The sequence below is a fragment of the Leptonychotes weddellii genome, chromosome 9 (assembly GCF_054177405.1).
Source record: "Leptonychotes weddellii isolate Sample4059 chromosome 9, ASM5417740v2, whole genome shotgun sequence".
Taxonomy (NCBI): Eukaryota; Metazoa; Chordata; class Mammalia; order Carnivora; family Phocidae; genus Leptonychotes; species Leptonychotes weddellii.
Window position 1 is genome coordinate 82,210,835 of NC_138377.1, and position 17,232 is coordinate 82,228,066.

Below are 17,232 nucleotides of genomic sequence, written 5' to 3' on the forward strand. Positions count from 1 at the left end.
AATATGTTTTCCGATGTGAAAAACGGGGATGGAATGGTATTTGTGTTGTTGCATTAAAAGCTTCTTAGTTAATTGTCGTCACTGTAATGGGACGTCTCTTTCCTGATTGTTGCTCATGATACGCTAACGATCTTTTCTAGATTATGACCTTTCAAAGATGAGGGACTTCATCAACCAACAAGTGGATGCTTATGTGGAGAAAGGCATCCTTGATAAAGAAGAAGCTGATGCCATCAAGCGTATCTACAGCAGTCTGTAAAAATGGCAGAAGATCCAGGAGTCTTTGGACTGTTTCAGTAAACATAGCTTAAAACACTTCTAATTCTGTCATTAAAGTTATTTGACCCAAGGATTATTAGAAAGTGATGAAATTGCAGTAGTTAACCTTTTAGAAGTGGTTAAACATAGCTTTCTTGCCATAAAAACTGTCTGAAAAGTAAAGTTGTATGTAAGCTGCGATTTTGCATATAGAATCCTTATTTCCTTTTAGATTTACATTTTATAATCAGAGATATGTTGCTTTGGAAAGCCTGTCATGGATAGAACTTAAAATTGAAGCTTCTTCCCTCCGTGTCACACCCACAGGCACCCACCTGAAGAATTAGGGGCTTCTGTTTTCAAGGCATGCTAGGTACCAAAGCACCTCATAGAATATGTCTGTTACAAGATGTTGTTTTCACTACCAGTTCCCTTTGGGGAGTTAAAATAAATTTACATTTCTTCAAAGCCTCTCTAGCTTAAAGGATAACTCTCTGCTTTTTTGGCTGTTCCTGCTGGCTCTTTATCAGGCCCAGTGGTGCAAAAAGGAACCTGAAAGATAAGCATAGGATTTGCTGGATTCATCAACAATTTCTCCCGACGTTTAACATTTCCAGACATTGAGTTTGTTTATTAGTAGGAATAACTATGTGCTCTCCAAGAAGAAAAATGAGGTCATAAACACTACAGAAGCAAAGTAAAAATGTCTGCCAGACCTGAGTTATCTAAACTGAATTTAATCCAGACCAAGGTATTCTCAACAGAGAGCAAGAGGGCCAAGCAGTAGTGCAGAAATAGAGAAAACAGTCATTCCCTTCTTTGTGGACCAAAGCTGGTGAACAAGCTTTCCTGGAAGAAAAGGTTAATGAACTTAGGGTCTCTGCAACTCCTCTTCCTCAGCTGCCATCGCAAACACAGCCCTGGAAGCAACACACAGTGGCCCAAGGTCCTCCTGAAATGGTAATGGGCAATGCTCCCAAACCAAAGAATGCTTTGAAAATGCATTATTCAGCATAAAGTGATAACATATTTTTCTATCTATTTCAGCTGGAAATCTTAAAAATAATATAATGCTTTGTGTATTAGCTGTCATGACTTCAAACGGCCTTCTGATACTTGTCTTGAATGCTCCTACTTGGTATCTACTTTTTGGTGAGGGCTGGGGAACGTATAGGGACAACGTTAAGAGGTTATGTTTCACAGGGAGGAAACCACTGCTGCTCCTCCCCATCCTCTCTAGAGTTGTAAAAATAAACAAAACGCAAAGCCTGACACCCACACAAACTAAACTCAGTATGTTCTAGAAAAGCCAGTACTCCCTGGTGAGCAGTAAGAGGGAACTAAAAACACCTATGCCCAGATTATCCTTGCCAAACACAGTGAGTCAGATCATTTTAATGTCATCTTTGATAACACGACCTACTCCTTCACCCAAGTCCTACAGTCCAAACAGGCTGCTTGTACATCAGGGAAAAAAAAGTCTCGCTGCAATTAAAGCATTTTATCCATTCATTTTTCTATAATATATCTAGATACCTATGCAGTCTATTTTTAAATAAGACATTTATTTAGGGAGTTTTATTGTAGTTTTCTGACACACAGATATTCATTAGCTCCCAGCAGTAGCCAAGAAAAAAGAAAAGGGAGATCATCGGCCCTGTTTTAGAAATGAGTAAACTGGTTCACAAGAAGAAGGGCACAGAGTGTGCTCAAACTCGGATGGCCAAGAAGTGGTTAAAAGTGGGCCTCGGACCTGGTTTCTTGTGGCTCAGTCCACTCCTCCGAGGCAGTACTAAAGTACTCTGGTCCAAAACAGTTCAACTGTGGCCACAACAAATCCAGAGTTTTGTTTTTTTAAGATTTTATTTATTTATTTGACAGAGAGAGACATAGCGCAAGAGGGAACACAAGCAGGAGGAGCGGGAGAGGGAGAAGCAGGCTTCCCGCAGAGCAGGAAGCCCGATGCGGGGCTCGATCCCAGGACCCTGGGATCATGACCTGAGCCGAAGGCAGACGCTCAACGACTGAGCCACCCAGGCGCCCCACAAATCCAGTTTTTAATAACGTGAAGGACAGAGATGTCTTGGCCAGAAAGTGCTAAGAGTAGACCTTAGGCAACAAAGAAATACTCAGAATATTTTTAAGATTGTGGTCTGAATTTTACATTTCTGCTTATATTACATCTTTTGGATAGCATTTTTGGATTTATGTCTTTTGGATTACTCTCAAATTTCAGATGATGTTAAACAGCATGATAACTTTACATTCTTTGAAAGTTCCTGTGCCTCCAGAGAGGCCTAGACCTTGTCTTATATACGCAATGGTTTCCCTTCCTTTTTTGTTTTCTTTTTGTTTTCTCCTCTTCCAACTAACTCCCCAGAGTCAGGTAGCAGCAAAGCATGATCAAGAGACCACCCTATATCAGAGACGGTAACAGCATGAGAAAAAAACCAACACATCAGGGAGTATGTATGTTACGAATAAACAAGAAATTCAAGACAAGGGCAGATGACTAGTGTTTCCCATGCATGCACCTGTTGGTCACTCTCAAGGGCTGGAGATGTGCAGTTCCGATTCTATAAGCTCTGCTGCATTGATGTCTAAGGGCACCTGTTTCCTGCTTAATAAAGACTGGAAGGAGGGAGATGGGGGAAGAGAAAATGAGGGGAGAGTCCTGTTTGCCCCACGGAAAGCAGATTCCTTGGGGGTGTAGGGGAGGGATAAATATGGGGAATTTTTGTGGAAGCTTAAAGATTTCTTTAACCTGGTACTTGAATAAAAACTGAGACCAAAAAAAGTTTAACTGTAAATAATATTTTGCTTAACATTTATGTCTGTAACCTGTACATATGAAAAAAGACAAATTATGTAAATAAAAACTTAACCCTCAATTCAAATGAGCACAGTGCCTACGAAGCGCTCTTTATAAAGTGACTTAATGAAATCTAAACTAGAATTCACCAGTGTGTCATAATTTCTCCTTCTGATCATATTCTATGTTCATACCATATCTCAAACATATCAGGTCAAATATTATGAAAATGCAAAGGTTACTAATACCCATAATGATTTGCTTTTAGATTATTGAAACTTTTTCAAAATTCCAATTATAATAATAAAAGCAATTAAAATGGAGGAGAAGCTGTCACCATTTAAAAAGTAATTTAAAAATCAACTTTATTTTTCCATTTGTTGAAAAAATTGAAGACTCAAATATGAAAACATAGTTTATTTTCTCATTCAGGCTTTTGTAGTTTATTTTTACAAAATAGCAGACAAAATTTGGTTCTTTATATTAATACAGAATATATAATACATATCGAAATATATATATATAGCACTTAAGTTATAAACACATAGCAAAATCAGTATCACTTAAACAGCAACCATGTATTTCACATAATTATGATTTCTCAGAAGATCAACATCATTTTCAGCTTGAATATGTATATAGTCTTTGATGCTTTATGTTAACTAGTATTTATAAAACTAGTCTAAAAACTACCATCACCTACAAAAGTGATGGGCTTTAGGATACAATTTTGCTCTCATGCCATAATAAAGACTTAAAATTATAGAAAGCCAGAGGGAAATAATCACTTCAGTGCAATTGCAGTAGGTAGAACTACTAAATTGTGATTTAACGATGTATGCTTTTGAATCTTCAGTTGTTGGTTTCTTTATGATTCAACCATCTCTTAATCCAGGTTAGATTATCACCCCTGATTATCTAACTGTGATAGAGGGAAGTTGCATAGGGGCTTTCTTCATCTCTGAAAAAAAGAAATTCAGCATAAATCAGTGTTTAAAAACACTATTCAGAAAACTAATATGTATACTTATTATATACCTTAATATCCACTTGCCAAAGAAGGGCAGGAGTATATCAATTTATAATATTTTGCATGTCCTGGAAGTTGTATGAAATGCAAATACTCATTAGGGTGTACCTTATTATCTGCATTTTATTGGCAACTCAATTATTGGAATAAAGAAGGGTACTTGTAAAAAAAGAATATATATATTCTTATATATTTACATTTTTCTATTACATTTAAATAAAACATATTGAATTATAAAATGATTATATTCGTATTTGTTTTTATTTTTTATATTCTACCTTTTCCTCGAAAGGACTTGATGTGCCTACAACAAAAAGCATAAATATAATAAGATGAATTAGATAGAAATAAAAAATCAGGACTAAGGAAAGGAGAACAGTATGAATACATTAACCATAAAAAATACTGTAGTAGTTGAACTGAACATCAGTTTTAGTTGCTAGCTTCCCGGTAGCCAGGGCAAAAAAGGAAACCAATAGCTTGTGCCATTCTTGGATTCATAAAGGAAAAAGAAAATCAATTCTGTAGGAGAGAAAAAGATTTGCCCTAGTATCAAATTAAAGAGCAGAGAAAAAAGCTCACATGAAAAACACCCAGTAACAAATAACGGACACTGTCTTTGACAAATTGCATTAGGATCACAAGGATTCCCCAGCGCAGTCCTTCCTCTGACGGGATAAACGAGACGTTTCTGCTTGGCTGCTATCCAGAATTGCTCGCTGGACAGTTACACTACTAAACCAAAGAAACTTTTTATAATAAATAACAGAGACAACAGGTAAAGCCCTATGCAGAATGCAGGAGCTCTTTTTACGCTTCATATATTGAAAATGACTTTCTAGAATTAAAATAGAGTTTTTAAAGGAAAAGGAAAAAATAGGAAAGGGAAGAGCAAAGGAGAAAACAAAACACAACAAAACCTTAGCCAAGCAAGGACATCATAAGAGTAATTTATTCAGCCTCTGACATTATACCAGCATATTTTTACCTGCTCTCTTCTTTTAGTTTCTTGGCTGCCTGCGTTGACAACTTAATCTGCAAGTCTAGTCTCTGCAGGAAATCTCTAGCTGACACTTCTTCAGGCTGTATGGGCTGAACATTGGATTCTTGAGGACTGGGAGGAGAAAGGTCTTCCCCAGCTGCTACCGGCTCTTCTTCATGAGAAAAACTGCTACCAACAGTTTCATTTTCTGGAGAATCTATTGAGTTAAGTCCATTAAACAACAGAGCCTTCTCTGATATAACTGGGATGTTCAAAGTTTTCTTCAGAAATATACAGTCACTGGTAAACAGTTTATTTGCCCTTTTAATCTGCTCCATCTAAAATATAAAAAAGGAAATACAGAATTATATATAAATAAATCCATTAGTGGGGTTTATTACACAACCAGAACTAAAAATATCCAGGCTCAGAATATGTGCAATGCTTTCTCTGGATTCGAGATTCTTAATTTGGGTTTAGTCACTTCCCCAGGTATTCCTGGTTATTTCAAGAGTTGTCAGGAAATTGTTTCCCAACTTTAAAAAAGGAAAAACGAATTTTCCCCCACTATAATATTTCCCCTACAAGGGACTTTTACCAAGAAGCCTTAAATCCCTGAAGTTTTAGCTTATCTAATAAATTCTATTCTTGTTTTAACATTTCTATTATTTGATTAAAAAACAAAAACTAGTACTGTTATTTTACTTACGGGGTGCTTCCCTTGTCTCTGGAATTGTATTTGGTAAATATAATGGATACAGGAGCTGGTACAGGGATAAATACAACAAGCATTTGCAAGAATGGTGTCGACTGGGGCTGCAGGCATTAAGAAAGACCTCACAGAGAAGGTGGGGTTCTGATTTTGATTCTTTTAATTTTAGATGGGCCTCGAAGAAGGGGTAGAAGCAGTACAGGTAAGGAAAGGAGGTGTGGAGCACATTACATACATTATCTCGTATTTCCTACCCTATGGAGCAGGCATTTGAAGATCCACTTCACAAATAAAAGAAACAAAACTCAGAGAGACTGTGGACCATGGAACCATCATACACTGGCAGATGAAGCAGCTAGAATTTAATACAGTTTCTATACCCTCAAACTCTTTCCCAGCCTGTGGATGCCTCCCGCAGAGCGCAGAGATGGGGATGGGAGGTGGGGGTGGAAAGGGAGAATGGAAAGGGAGAATGGAATCTACACACGGGGTCTCATTTAACCTCCACAACAGTTCTGCCATCCAGATAACTGTCACCCCCTTTTTGCAAATGAAGAAATGGAGACTCCAGAGAGGTAAGTGGCATGCCTAAGTCCCCAACGCTGTGAGCGCGGACAGGACTCAACGTGCGCTGGCTCCCGGCGCGCCGGAGAACCGCGTGCGCATGCGTCCCCCAGCCGCGCTCCTGGTGTCTGCCCACCTGTCCGCCCGCGAGCCGGGGCACTGCCCCGCGCTGGGCTCCGCACGTGCCCCGCGCCATCTCAGTCTCTGCACAGCTCCTTCTGCTGAGGCAGGGGACCGAGACGGTTTGGTAAGAGAGCTGAGTGCGCAGGCTTGGGAATCTGACAGGCCTGGTTTCAAATCCCAGCTCCGCCAACACCAACCGTCTCCACGTGAGCTGGTTCCTCCTTTCCCTCAGCCTGTAGCCTCGTGTGTAAAATAGGTGTCACCCACCCTTCACAGGGTTGTCTCACATCCTTGCATAGAGGAGACAGAGAGGTAGGTAGGTAAGTAGGCAGACAGACACAGATAGGAAATCTATGAGAGAATATTTAGCAGAGCACCTGGCAGCTGATGATACTACTATTTTCCAATGAAGAAATTAACGCACACACAGATGACTGATTTGACCAAGTGCCTACGGCTCTTTAAATGTGTGAGCTGGAGGGGCTCCTGGGTAACTCAGTCGGTTAAGCGTCTGCCTTCGCCTCAGGTCAGGATCTCAAGGGTCCTGGGATCGAGCCCCGCGTTGGGCTCCCTGCTCAGCGTTGGGTTCAGCGGGGAGTCTGCTTCTCCCTGTTCCTCTGCCCCTCTCCCCTCATGCTCGTGCGCACTCTCTCTCTCTAATAAATAAGAATCTAAAACAATTAAAATAAATGTGTGATCTGGGATTTCTGTCTGACTCTGAAGTCCATACAACACCAGGATAAAAGTGCATGACTAATGGGACCAAATTATGGGATCCTAAAATGCCAAATTGTGAGTGAAACAATTAGATTTCTACATCAAAGAGCCTGAAAAACAATAGTCGATTACTGAATGAACCCTGTATCTCCTGATTTCTTACTATAAGCTGAATCTATACAAATGGTACACTTAAAGCTTTCTTTTTTTTTCTTTTAAAGATACTACATTAAAGTATCTTTTGTGTAGAGTGGGGTGGTCTTTTGTGTTCTAGTTTCTGATTAAAAGAGAGAAGGTAAGGGTGAGGAAGAGAGGCATGAATAGGCAGGTGCATTTAGGAGACAAAACTAAAAATCTGAAAATCCTAAGTATCTCTGGTCTGGTTCAGGCTTCGATTTAAGAGATTTAAATAACCATAGCAGGTTATTTAATTTAATTAAATAAAGAGATTTAAATAACCATAGCAGGTTCAGGTACATTCTACTCTGCCTTTAATACCCCCTCCCTTTTTTTTTTTAACAGCTAGCATCTACCTCCTCCATCTTAGTATGTGGGCTTCCAATGGCACTGAGCAACCCCCCCACACACACACACACACACTCCAGGGTGAGCATATGACTCATTCTTGCCCTTTGGAGTGTCACAGTGTCCTGGCTTTCATGATAGGTCACAGTCCCATCTTGGAACAATTCAAAGATGCAGGGAGACTTTTGCTGGGTCTGGGAGGAGAAAGATTCTGTCTTTTTTCTGCTGGAAAGAGCAGCTGTCCCCCCACCTCATGGAACCTGAGGCTATCTGGGAGGAGAGCAATCAGTTCTCTGAATCAAAGCCTGAAGCTAGAATACCCTAGGGCCTTTCAGTTCCATGACCCAATAAACTCCATTTTTTGTTTGTTTCTGTTTTTTGCTTAAGCCAATCTGAGTTAGGTCTTCTGTCACTTGTAAATCAAAGAACCTTCATTGATATAGTGCTCTTCAAAATGCTTATTGGCAGGGGTCTACTATTTTCTGAGAATAATGATGGAGGACAGAAACTGACAGGAACACCAGATCTGAGTGCCGAGGCAGGGCTGAGAATATCAAGCATAAACTGTGAATTCCTTCAGGAAAAGCACTTTTATTTCTCTATCTTCCCTGGGGCTAACAAAGACCTTTACACATTAAGTGCTTAGGATAGAAGGATGGATAGATGGATGGATGGATGAATTCATTAAAACAGGTCAGAGGAGTAGGCATAAAGATGAACCCAGGGGCGCCTGAGTGGCTCAGCCGGTTATGCATCTGCCTTTGGCTCAGGTCATGATCCCAGGGTCCTGGGATTGAGCACCACATCAGGCTCCCTGCTCGGCGGGGAGTCTGATCTCCCTCTGCCTCTCCCCCTGGCTTGTGCTCGCGCTCTCTCTCTCTCTCTAATAAATAAATAAAAACTTAAAAAAAAAAAATTAACCCAGGGAAGTAACCAGAAAGGGACAATAAATCATCTGCTGTGCTAGTGACTCTTTCAATACACCCCCACCACCCAATCCATCCCCAACTCTTCTTGAGCCTGTTCTGAACCCCAGGAGACTGACCTCTTAAGAACTGCATTACCTAAGCCCCCTTGTCCTTGGACTGCCAGTGGGTGTTCCAAAGGAAGTCATGAGCAGAAAGATACAGCACCACGTCTCCAGTGGCTGCACTCCTCTATGGCAGAGTTCCTGCCAGGTAACCGCTCCCTCATCCACGGCTCCAGCCTTCCTCGTGTGGGGTACGCCACTTCTTCCCCTTGCCCTTCAAGCCTTGGGGTGATGTCTCCCTGCTGTTGCTAGTCTCAGGTGCTTCACCATCCCTTGGTGGTTCCCCCAGCCCTGCTCATACTTCTGTAAATGTTCTTTCACTAAATTCTCTTTGGCCACACACCCCCACGCCCGCTATCTGTTTCCTGTCAGAACCTTGACCCATACATCTATCATTCAAAACAAGACAGCCCATCACAGCTAGGCGAAGGGCCAATGACGGGGACCACAAGACAAGGTAACTGAGTCAACAGCTGGGTATAGTCAAGGAGCACAGGGAATGAGGGCAGGGTTCCCTTAGTTCTTGTATATCATCCCATTGATTCACCCATAGAATTGCCTCTTTAGCCTATGAGCTTCCTGAAGTTCATCAGTATCATCAGCAAGCATTTAAGGTGTACATTCACCCTATAGTCTAGAAGGGATACAGCATCAGGGACATCGGGGATATCCAGACATAGTTAGCATCAAGGTGGGGACCAATCTAAGGACTGGCAGATTTGAGTCTGAAGATGAAATGAGCCTAATACAAGGTAGTAGTTAGAAACAGGGGCTCTGGGGCCATACTTTCTGGGTTCAAATCCTGGCTTTGTTAAGTATTTAGGATAATGCATAGCCCCCAGGAAGCCCTCAAAAAAGATAATGATAATAGTTGCTATCTTATTATTACTGGTTAAAAGTGAGAAAGTAACAAGTAAAGGCAGATTCTAACATGTATTTATTCAGCAAATGAGAAGGAAGCAGGAATTTCTCACAATAAAAAATATTTCTCCTACAAAGTAAGAATATATAAAAAAAAATTCATGAAACCAACCCCAGATAATTAACATTATATGTTGTCACTGCCCTGAGGTGTGCAAGCTCTGTTTTCTTTTTCCCCCCAAAGGTGATAAATTTGATCTTAACTTGTTTTCCTTTACGAGTGCTGGCTTGAACCAACTGAACAGGTTGCAAACTCTGGACTCATAATAAAGTTAAGGAATAAACTAGCCAAGCAAAAAGCTGGCAGTGGGGGGGGAGGGGAAGCAGCATTCTAGTGAGAAAGAGCAGTTGCAAGACCCCAGCACAGGAAAAAAACAGTGTGGCTGAAGTATAGGGAGTAATGAGCAAAACTCTAGACCACCTTGGGCCTTGGATGCCAAGGTAAAAAACTGGATTTTATTTTATTTATTTATTTTTAAAGATTTTATTTATTTATTTATTTTAGAGAGCGGGGGGGGGGGCGGGGGGAAGAGGTGCACACATGAGAGTGGGGAGGGGCAGAGGGAGAGAGAATTCCAAGCAGACTCCTCGCTGAGCTCAGAGCCTGACTTGGGGCTCAATCCCAGGACCCCAAGATTATGACTTGAGCTGAAATCATACATGGAATAACTACAGCTGCTTCAAGTTTTGGATAGCACAAGGATTTGATTTGTTACAGGCTTTGAAAATTGCAGTTTTCTGGCACGGTCCCAATGCTGACCTGGGTTGTGTTAGAAACACATAAAGCAGAGAACAGTAAATTAGAACTCTTAGAAGATATTATGATCCTTTTCTCCATGACCTGAGTCGAAGGCAGATGCTTAACTGACTGAGCCACCCAGGCGCCCCTCAATGAAACTTTTTTTAAAAAAGAATACATGAGGATTCTTCCTCTGCCCCTCCCCCCAAAAAATAAAAATAAATAAAAAATAAAAAGAATATATGAGAATCTATTAAACCCCAAGCTACTAAAGGCTATTTTACCATACTTCTCGCTACATGTTGCATTATTTATTTATAGTTCTCTTGCCTTTGATCAGCAAGGATCAACAATTTCTACCAGCAGCAGGGCCTGAAGTTATGAACACAAAAGATTTACATATACTTACATTTCTAATTCACAACCCTTGTTGTCCCTAAAATGACAATTATTTCACCTTTTCTCAGCAAGGTGACTTCTGTTCAGGGAAATGTTAAGCAACTAGGTTTAGCAGCTCACTGGAAGAAAGTGAGAAGACCCTGGGAATAAAACCGGACAGGAAGTGATTGAGGGCACTGGAAGCCACGTGGCCTCTGGAGAGGCGAGAGGGCAGGCAAGCTACCAGGAGGAAGCAAAGAGACAATGAGAAAGTTTATGCAAATAATAGGTCTCCTCACTGCCTCCTGCTCACTTTTAGTTTGTATACTGTTTTCTGGATGTTTTTCCAGGGTTTCCAAACAAAAAGTTCACAGTGGCTGCCTGGAGCCGGTGAGTTTCCTCCTGAAGCTTGCATCCAACTGAGAGGAGCTAGGATCACCACAAAGGCCATAGCTAAATCTAGAACACTGGGTTAGGGAAAGGACCTAAATGTCTCAGAAGAGACAGGCACAGTCAGGGAAATTCCAGCGCAAGCAAATTCGTGTCTGAGATCGACACGGTATTTAATAGTTTCTCAACTCAGCCCAAATAGTTTCAGTTTCCCAGGCCACTTCCTCAAATGCTGCTTTGGTAGAGATGCTCAAATGTAAACCTATGTTTAATTCAATGTCAAGACTCCCTGCTGGTAGAAGGGGAGCAAACCAGCACCAATCTTTCCTTAGGCTGGAGAGCCAGCCTTAAATGACACTTTGCAATTCCAGTCACTCAGCCCCTACCCTGGGCTTTGTCTTTCAGGGTCTGCTCAACTCCAGGGCCCAGTGATTTCACTCCAGGCAGGCCTGTGGATTAGGTCCATACATACGTGGAGGGCCCGCCATGTGCCAGACCCAGGCTAGGCACAGAATGTACGGAGATGAGTGAGACAAGCAACCTGGCTTCTCGAGTAGCTACAGGCTAGTGGAAAGCAGTAGTAGACAAACTCACCATGAATAATAAGAGGAAAGCATGTATCATCCTGTAGCATATAGCACAAGGACTCAAACAAACCAGGCTCAATAAAAACAGGTAAAAAAATAATAATAAATGCCGGTTATTAATAACTAATAATGACTTTAAAAGTGATGTGGGAAGGGCCCTTCAGATATTTTCTAAGCCACTGGCAGAAGAACTGGCATCCATCAGGCGTCAGGCCTGGCCAGGTTCTCCAACATCCGCATTCTTCTTTCCTATAGAGAAGCCTCCTGGATCCCTGGGCCCATCTCTCAGGCAGAGATACTCAAATGAAACAGTAAACAAATAAGCAGAAAATATATAGCGCATCAACAAATCATCTAGACTCCAACAGCTTCCCACCACTTCCTTCTCCGCTGCTTTGTTCCAAGCTGCCATCTTCTTACCTGCATTATTACAAAGCCTTCATCCTTCTGGTCTCGCTGCCTTGGCACTCGCCCCGCTACAGTGTGTGCTCAAAGCCGCAGCCAGAGGGATCCAAATCAGATCACACCATTCTTCTGTTCAAATTCCTCCAACACGTTCCAGCTCACTCAGAGAAAGAGCCAAAGTTCTTACAACGGCTTTCAAGGCCCGAAATGATCTGGTCCAAATACACCCTATTGCATTCTAAGTGCCAGGTACACTATTCCTGGAACTTGCCAATTATGTTCCCATCTCAGGGCCTTTGCATCACTCGCTGTTCCTGCTGCCTGGAATGTTCTTCACAGATATCTGCATGCCCCCCACCCACCCCCTTGCCTCCTTCTCTGTGAGGTCTTTGTGGTCACATCATTTTAAATTACAGCCACCTCCACTAGCCCTCCTTCTCTCCTCTCCCTGCTTAATTTTCTTTCATTTTGCTTGTCAATCCCTGACATATAACATATTTCTTTTGTTTACTTTCTGTCTCCACTGACTAAATTATAAGCTCCATGAGGGCACGGATTTCTATTTACTCACTAACATATCACCAAAAAGATAGAAGCTGGAAAAAAAAAAAAAGGAAAATGAGATGAACAATAAACACTGTTGGGAAAACAAGGCAGGCAAGGGGAAGGGGGAAAGGAGGAGGGCTGTAATTTGACAGAGCACAGTCAGGAAGGCCGCATGGAGGAGACATGTAAGCAAGAACTTGAAGTCAGTGAGGGAGCAAGGCACATAGCCAAGGTCAGCCACATAATTTGCAGGGCCCGGTGAAAAGTGCAAACGTGGGGCCCTTGTTCACGAAGTATTAAAAATTTCAAGATGGCGGGGCCCCTGGGTGGCTCAGATGGTTAAGCAGCTGCCTTCGGCTCAGGTCGTGATCTCCAGGTCCTCGGTATCGAGACGTGCATCAGGCTCCCTGCTCAGCAGGGTGTCTGCTTCTCCTTCTCTCTCTGCCTCTCCCCTCTGTTCATGTTTTCTCTCTCTCTCCCTCTCTCAAACGAATAAATAAAATCTTTAAGCAATTCTTTTTTCAAGTTGGCAATAGTAGAGCAGGACATCAATTGCAGTGCAGGGCTCTTCTAAGCACGGGGCCCTGTGTGACTGCACAGGTCATACACCCATGAAGTGAACCTTCCATGCAGCTATCAGGGAAAGAGTGTTCCATATGGATGGAACAGCAAGTGCTAAGACCCCAGGAAGGACAGTGCTTTGGGAACAAGAAACAGGCCATGCTTGTAAAACATGAAGATTCCTGGGCTCCTTTTCTGAATATTCTGATTCAGTAAGCTCAAGGTCAGTTAGGATTCTTTATTTTTAGTTTGCCCCAGGGCATTCTCCTAGCCAGGCAAGTTGGAGGAACACCTCTCTCCCCCCACATCTTGGGATGTACCCTGCTGCTAGCCATTGAGCACCACTTCAGATAACCAGTTTCCAATTTGTTCCCCCGGAAACCCAGGGTGGAAAACCAGACCTCCACTGTCACACCTTGTCAGAGTCTTTGTTCTGGGAACATCCCTCTACCTAAAATACTACTGGCTCTTACCAGTCTCTCCGTGCTGAGGGACTGGAGTCCTGCCTGGACGACCAGCTGGGGGGCTGGAGAGCTGTCATCAGCAGACAGGCTTCTCTGAGAATTCCTGCTCCTCTAAGTAAGACAGCAGAGCCATGCTCGGCTCTTGCCAGACGTGGGATGTTAAATTCAAATGTTTGCCTGGACTGAGTCTTAATTTCCAGGTGCACTGCCTTGGGTCTCTAAATCTCCAACATATCATCATCAACTCCTTTAAACAATAATTTAAATATGCTTATGATCTTGGTAGTCAATATTAGAAACTTAACTAATTCAACTTCTTTCCGTTCAGTCAGGGAAAGAAAAAAACTTTTCTGCCTTTTTAGCTTCCACCTAAAATCTCAATTTACAATGAGTAAATCCAATTAATATTTGCCTATTAAAGCAATAATATCACTTCACTGTTACAGTAAGAATTATCACTTTCACTGGTTCTACGGAATCTAAATATTTCATCAACTATAGTTCAGGGCCTAAAGTAAATGATACACATGTAATAAACCAGTGGTTCTCAATGAAGAGTGAGTTTCTTCCTAGGGAACATTTGGCAATGTCTGGATGGGGGGTGGGGGTTGGCGGCCTTCCTGGCATCTAACAGGCAGAGGGCAGAGATGCTATTAAACATCCTACAATGCACAGCACAACCCTAGCAACAACCCCAAAGAATTATAGGGTCCATAATATCAATAGTGCTGTAGTTGAGACTTTGTGGCTATTACACTATAGTTTCCCATTCGTTATACTTGAGCTTAACATCTTAAAATCAAGTCTTTATGAAAGTAGTGAAAAATCTGGTTTACACTTTAACCAAAAGGGGTGATAAGGTTATGAGTAACAGGATCTATAGTAAGCAAAAACATAGATTAGAAAGTATTTGATAAAGGTAGAGAACTGCTGTGAGCAGATGTTTAGGAGCCCTAAGCCACTCAAGTGCAGCCATGGAGGGCACTGGGCTCTAAAGACTGCTGTGGGTAGGAACCAGGGAAATAACACTTCTCTGGATATCATGGATTCCTGGTGCAGTCACCCTGGCCCAGGAGGTAGGACATATAGAAACCATACAGAAGAGACCTTCCTTCTTCAGTAACCAAGATGCTAAGAGAGCTCTTGATAAGACTAGGATAGAAATAAGGATGGAAATCAGAAGTAGAATCTAGATAAAAGCAAATGCTTTATCACTGTGCTAATTCAAGCTGCTCTCAATGAATAAACATACTTAGATAATATCCTTACCTCTCATCCGTCTTCCCATCTGTAAAAAGGTTAATTACACCTACCTCCAAGGCTCATTAAGAAAATCAAATTGAATAAAAACAAGATGGAACAGGACAAACGTAATGCCTGGCACGCAGCAGGCATTCAGCAGAAGGTAGCTACGATATTCCCCAACTCTGCTTTCCTCTGGCCCTCACCCAAAACCAGGCCCTATTGATGTGCATCAGAACTGCAGTTCTATGTTCACATTTAGAAACTCCCAGGCAGAGGGAAAGGGACTATCCATGGCATGATACTATCTATATATGTCTGCACAGCAAGATCCCTGGTCTCACAATGTTTAAATGACCTGCTAGGTAAACATAGAGTATCAGCTAGAAGGTGCAAAATAAATTAGTCTCTATCATTCTGTGAAGGGCCAGAAAGTTTCACTTCAAGAGAAAGATACAGATAAGATCGCCTTTCTTCCCATTCGTGTCTAAGGTGTTTCAGGTAAGAACACTGAAAACTAATACAGAACTCAAATGCAAAAAGGCCATCGCATGGCTCAGAGTTAATTATAAGTAATTTTAATGAGACAATATGCTCCCTCAAGTTTCCATGTTCTTCCCAGAGCTGTAATGCAATATACTTAGGACAAACACACTTATAAATTTATAATAAACACAGCTCTCCAGCTCACCTAGACCCCAGTTCTGGGCTGCAGCTTAGCGACAGGTGTCACATTCACAGTTGCCAGTGAGCCCAGGGGTGTAATTTCACTTCTAAATAAAGCAGCATAATCGATAAAAACCAGAACCATCCTGCGGAAACAAATGTACCATCGCTGACTCATCACAGCGCTTGTTTACAGAGAAAACAAAATTCTCTGCCTGAGTCCACACCTCAGCTGGGCTTTGAGTAAATATGCACTACGGTAGTGTGATCTGGACTGAACATCGGGTGAACGTGGCTCCCTGGTGCTCTCTGGCCTTCCTCACAGATCTGGGCCGAGTCTGGGCAGGACACCGGGAACTCGATGCACTTACCTGGGGAGGGAGCCTCGGCGGCCTGCCCCTCTGGCTACAGAACCACCTTTGGCGACCACTGCCGCGGCCCTCAGCGCGCGCCAGGCGGGCGCCGGGGGCCAGATGGCCGCCCGCGCGACCCCCGGGGCTCCGGACCCCGCCCCGAGCCCCCTCCCGTGCCGCCGGCCCTCGCCGCCGCGGCGCGCCCTGCTCACCGTGACTCCGTACTTGAGCGCGATGCCCTGCAGCGTATCGCCGGCGCGGACCCGGTGCTCCACATGGCGCTCGATGACGCCGGCGCCCAGCGGCGCCCGCACGCTGGCCGTGCTGCCGTACGAGCGGGTCTTGGTGCGGGCCAGGCTCAGTGACAGCTCGGCCTCCTCGGACTCGGAGCCCGAGCGCGAGCGCGGCGGCGGCGAGGGGGCCGAGGGCCGGGGCGCTCGGGGGCCGCCTTCCCGCAAGGAGAGCGCGGGCGAGGAATCCGCCATGGGTCCTGCGGAGGCCGCCAGGTCGCGAGGCTCGCCAAGGGGGCGGCGCCTTGTGCGCCACCGCCTCTTCTTCCTCCTCACAGGGGCTGCGGATGGCCGTTTCGCGGGGGCGGCGGGCTGTAGGCCGCGACGCGGAGCTGCGGGCCGAGCATGGCGGGCGCCCCCTCCTGCGCGTCCCGCCTTCCCCGGGCGCACCTGCAAGCGGAAGAGCGAGACGAGATCCCGCAGCCACCGGGCCGAGCGCCGCGGCTCCACCCTGCTCGCCGGTGCGGGGCAGGCCCTGCGGTGCGAGGAAGCGGGGCGCACTAACGCCCGCGGCCGCGAGGGCTACGGGGGGCCCATCCTCAGGCGTCCTTGGAGCCGCTGGAGCCCTGCGGCATGCGCACAGGTTCTAGAGAGCCCTGCCCCGACCACTGCAAAACACCAAAGCTTTGCTCTGCTTCCTATATTGATTCCCCAGCAGGCGCCAGCTTTCTCAGACCTCCAAGCTCTCCCATAAAGGGTACTGCCCTCCCCCCACCCGACTGCCCTGATGACCTCAAAGTCCACGTCACAGAAAACATTGAGGCCATTAAACACACACCGTTTCTCCAGGCCTATCTGAAGAGCCAGGAGGGTCCGGGCCTTTCAACATTACAGCAGGAGGGATAGGCCTTTGAACATTACACCAGGTGGGTGACCTCAAACCAACCCTCCAGCTGTTTGGGTTTCACTCTTCACTGCCGGCCCGCCGCGGGGGGGG

The 17,232-nt window shown here is 44.0% G+C and overlaps 2 protein-coding genes across 4 annotated transcripts in view; one reads left to right on the forward strand and one right to left on the reverse strand.

Annotated features, from left to right (window-relative positions):
• Positions 1-4,342, forward strand: part of SCG3 (secretogranin III) — a 36,218-nt gene extending 31,876 nt beyond the window's left edge. The window contains exon 12 of the mRNA XM_031028135.2: positions 141-4,342. Coding sequence (XP_030883995.1) covers positions 141-259 — 119 coding nt within the window. The 3' untranslated portion in view covers positions 260-4,342. The remainder of the gene's footprint in view (positions 1-140) is intronic.
• LYSMD2 (LysM domain containing 2) lies at positions 3,473-17,147 on the reverse strand. 3 transcript variants are annotated; one of them, XM_081831082.1, is made up of 3 exons: positions 16,218-17,147; positions 5,089-5,420; positions 3,473-4,031 (listed from the first exon to the last, which is right to left on the reverse strand). In XM_081831082.1, the coding sequence occupies exons 1-3, from the start codon at positions 16,488-16,490 to the stop codon at positions 3,989-3,991; spliced, it is 648 nt and encodes a 215-aa protein (XP_081687208.1). In that variant the 5' UTR covers positions 16,491-17,147; the 3' UTR covers positions 3,473-3,988. The 3 variants fall into 3 exon arrangements, with proteins under 3 accessions (XP_081687208.1, XP_006733374.2, XP_030883996.2); XM_006733311.2 differs by lacking the exon at positions 16,218-17,147 and adding an exon at positions 15,678-15,977; XM_031028136.2 differs by lacking the exon at positions 16,218-17,147 and adding an exon at positions 12,189-14,581.
• Positions 17,148-17,232: the final 85 nt, after the last annotated feature.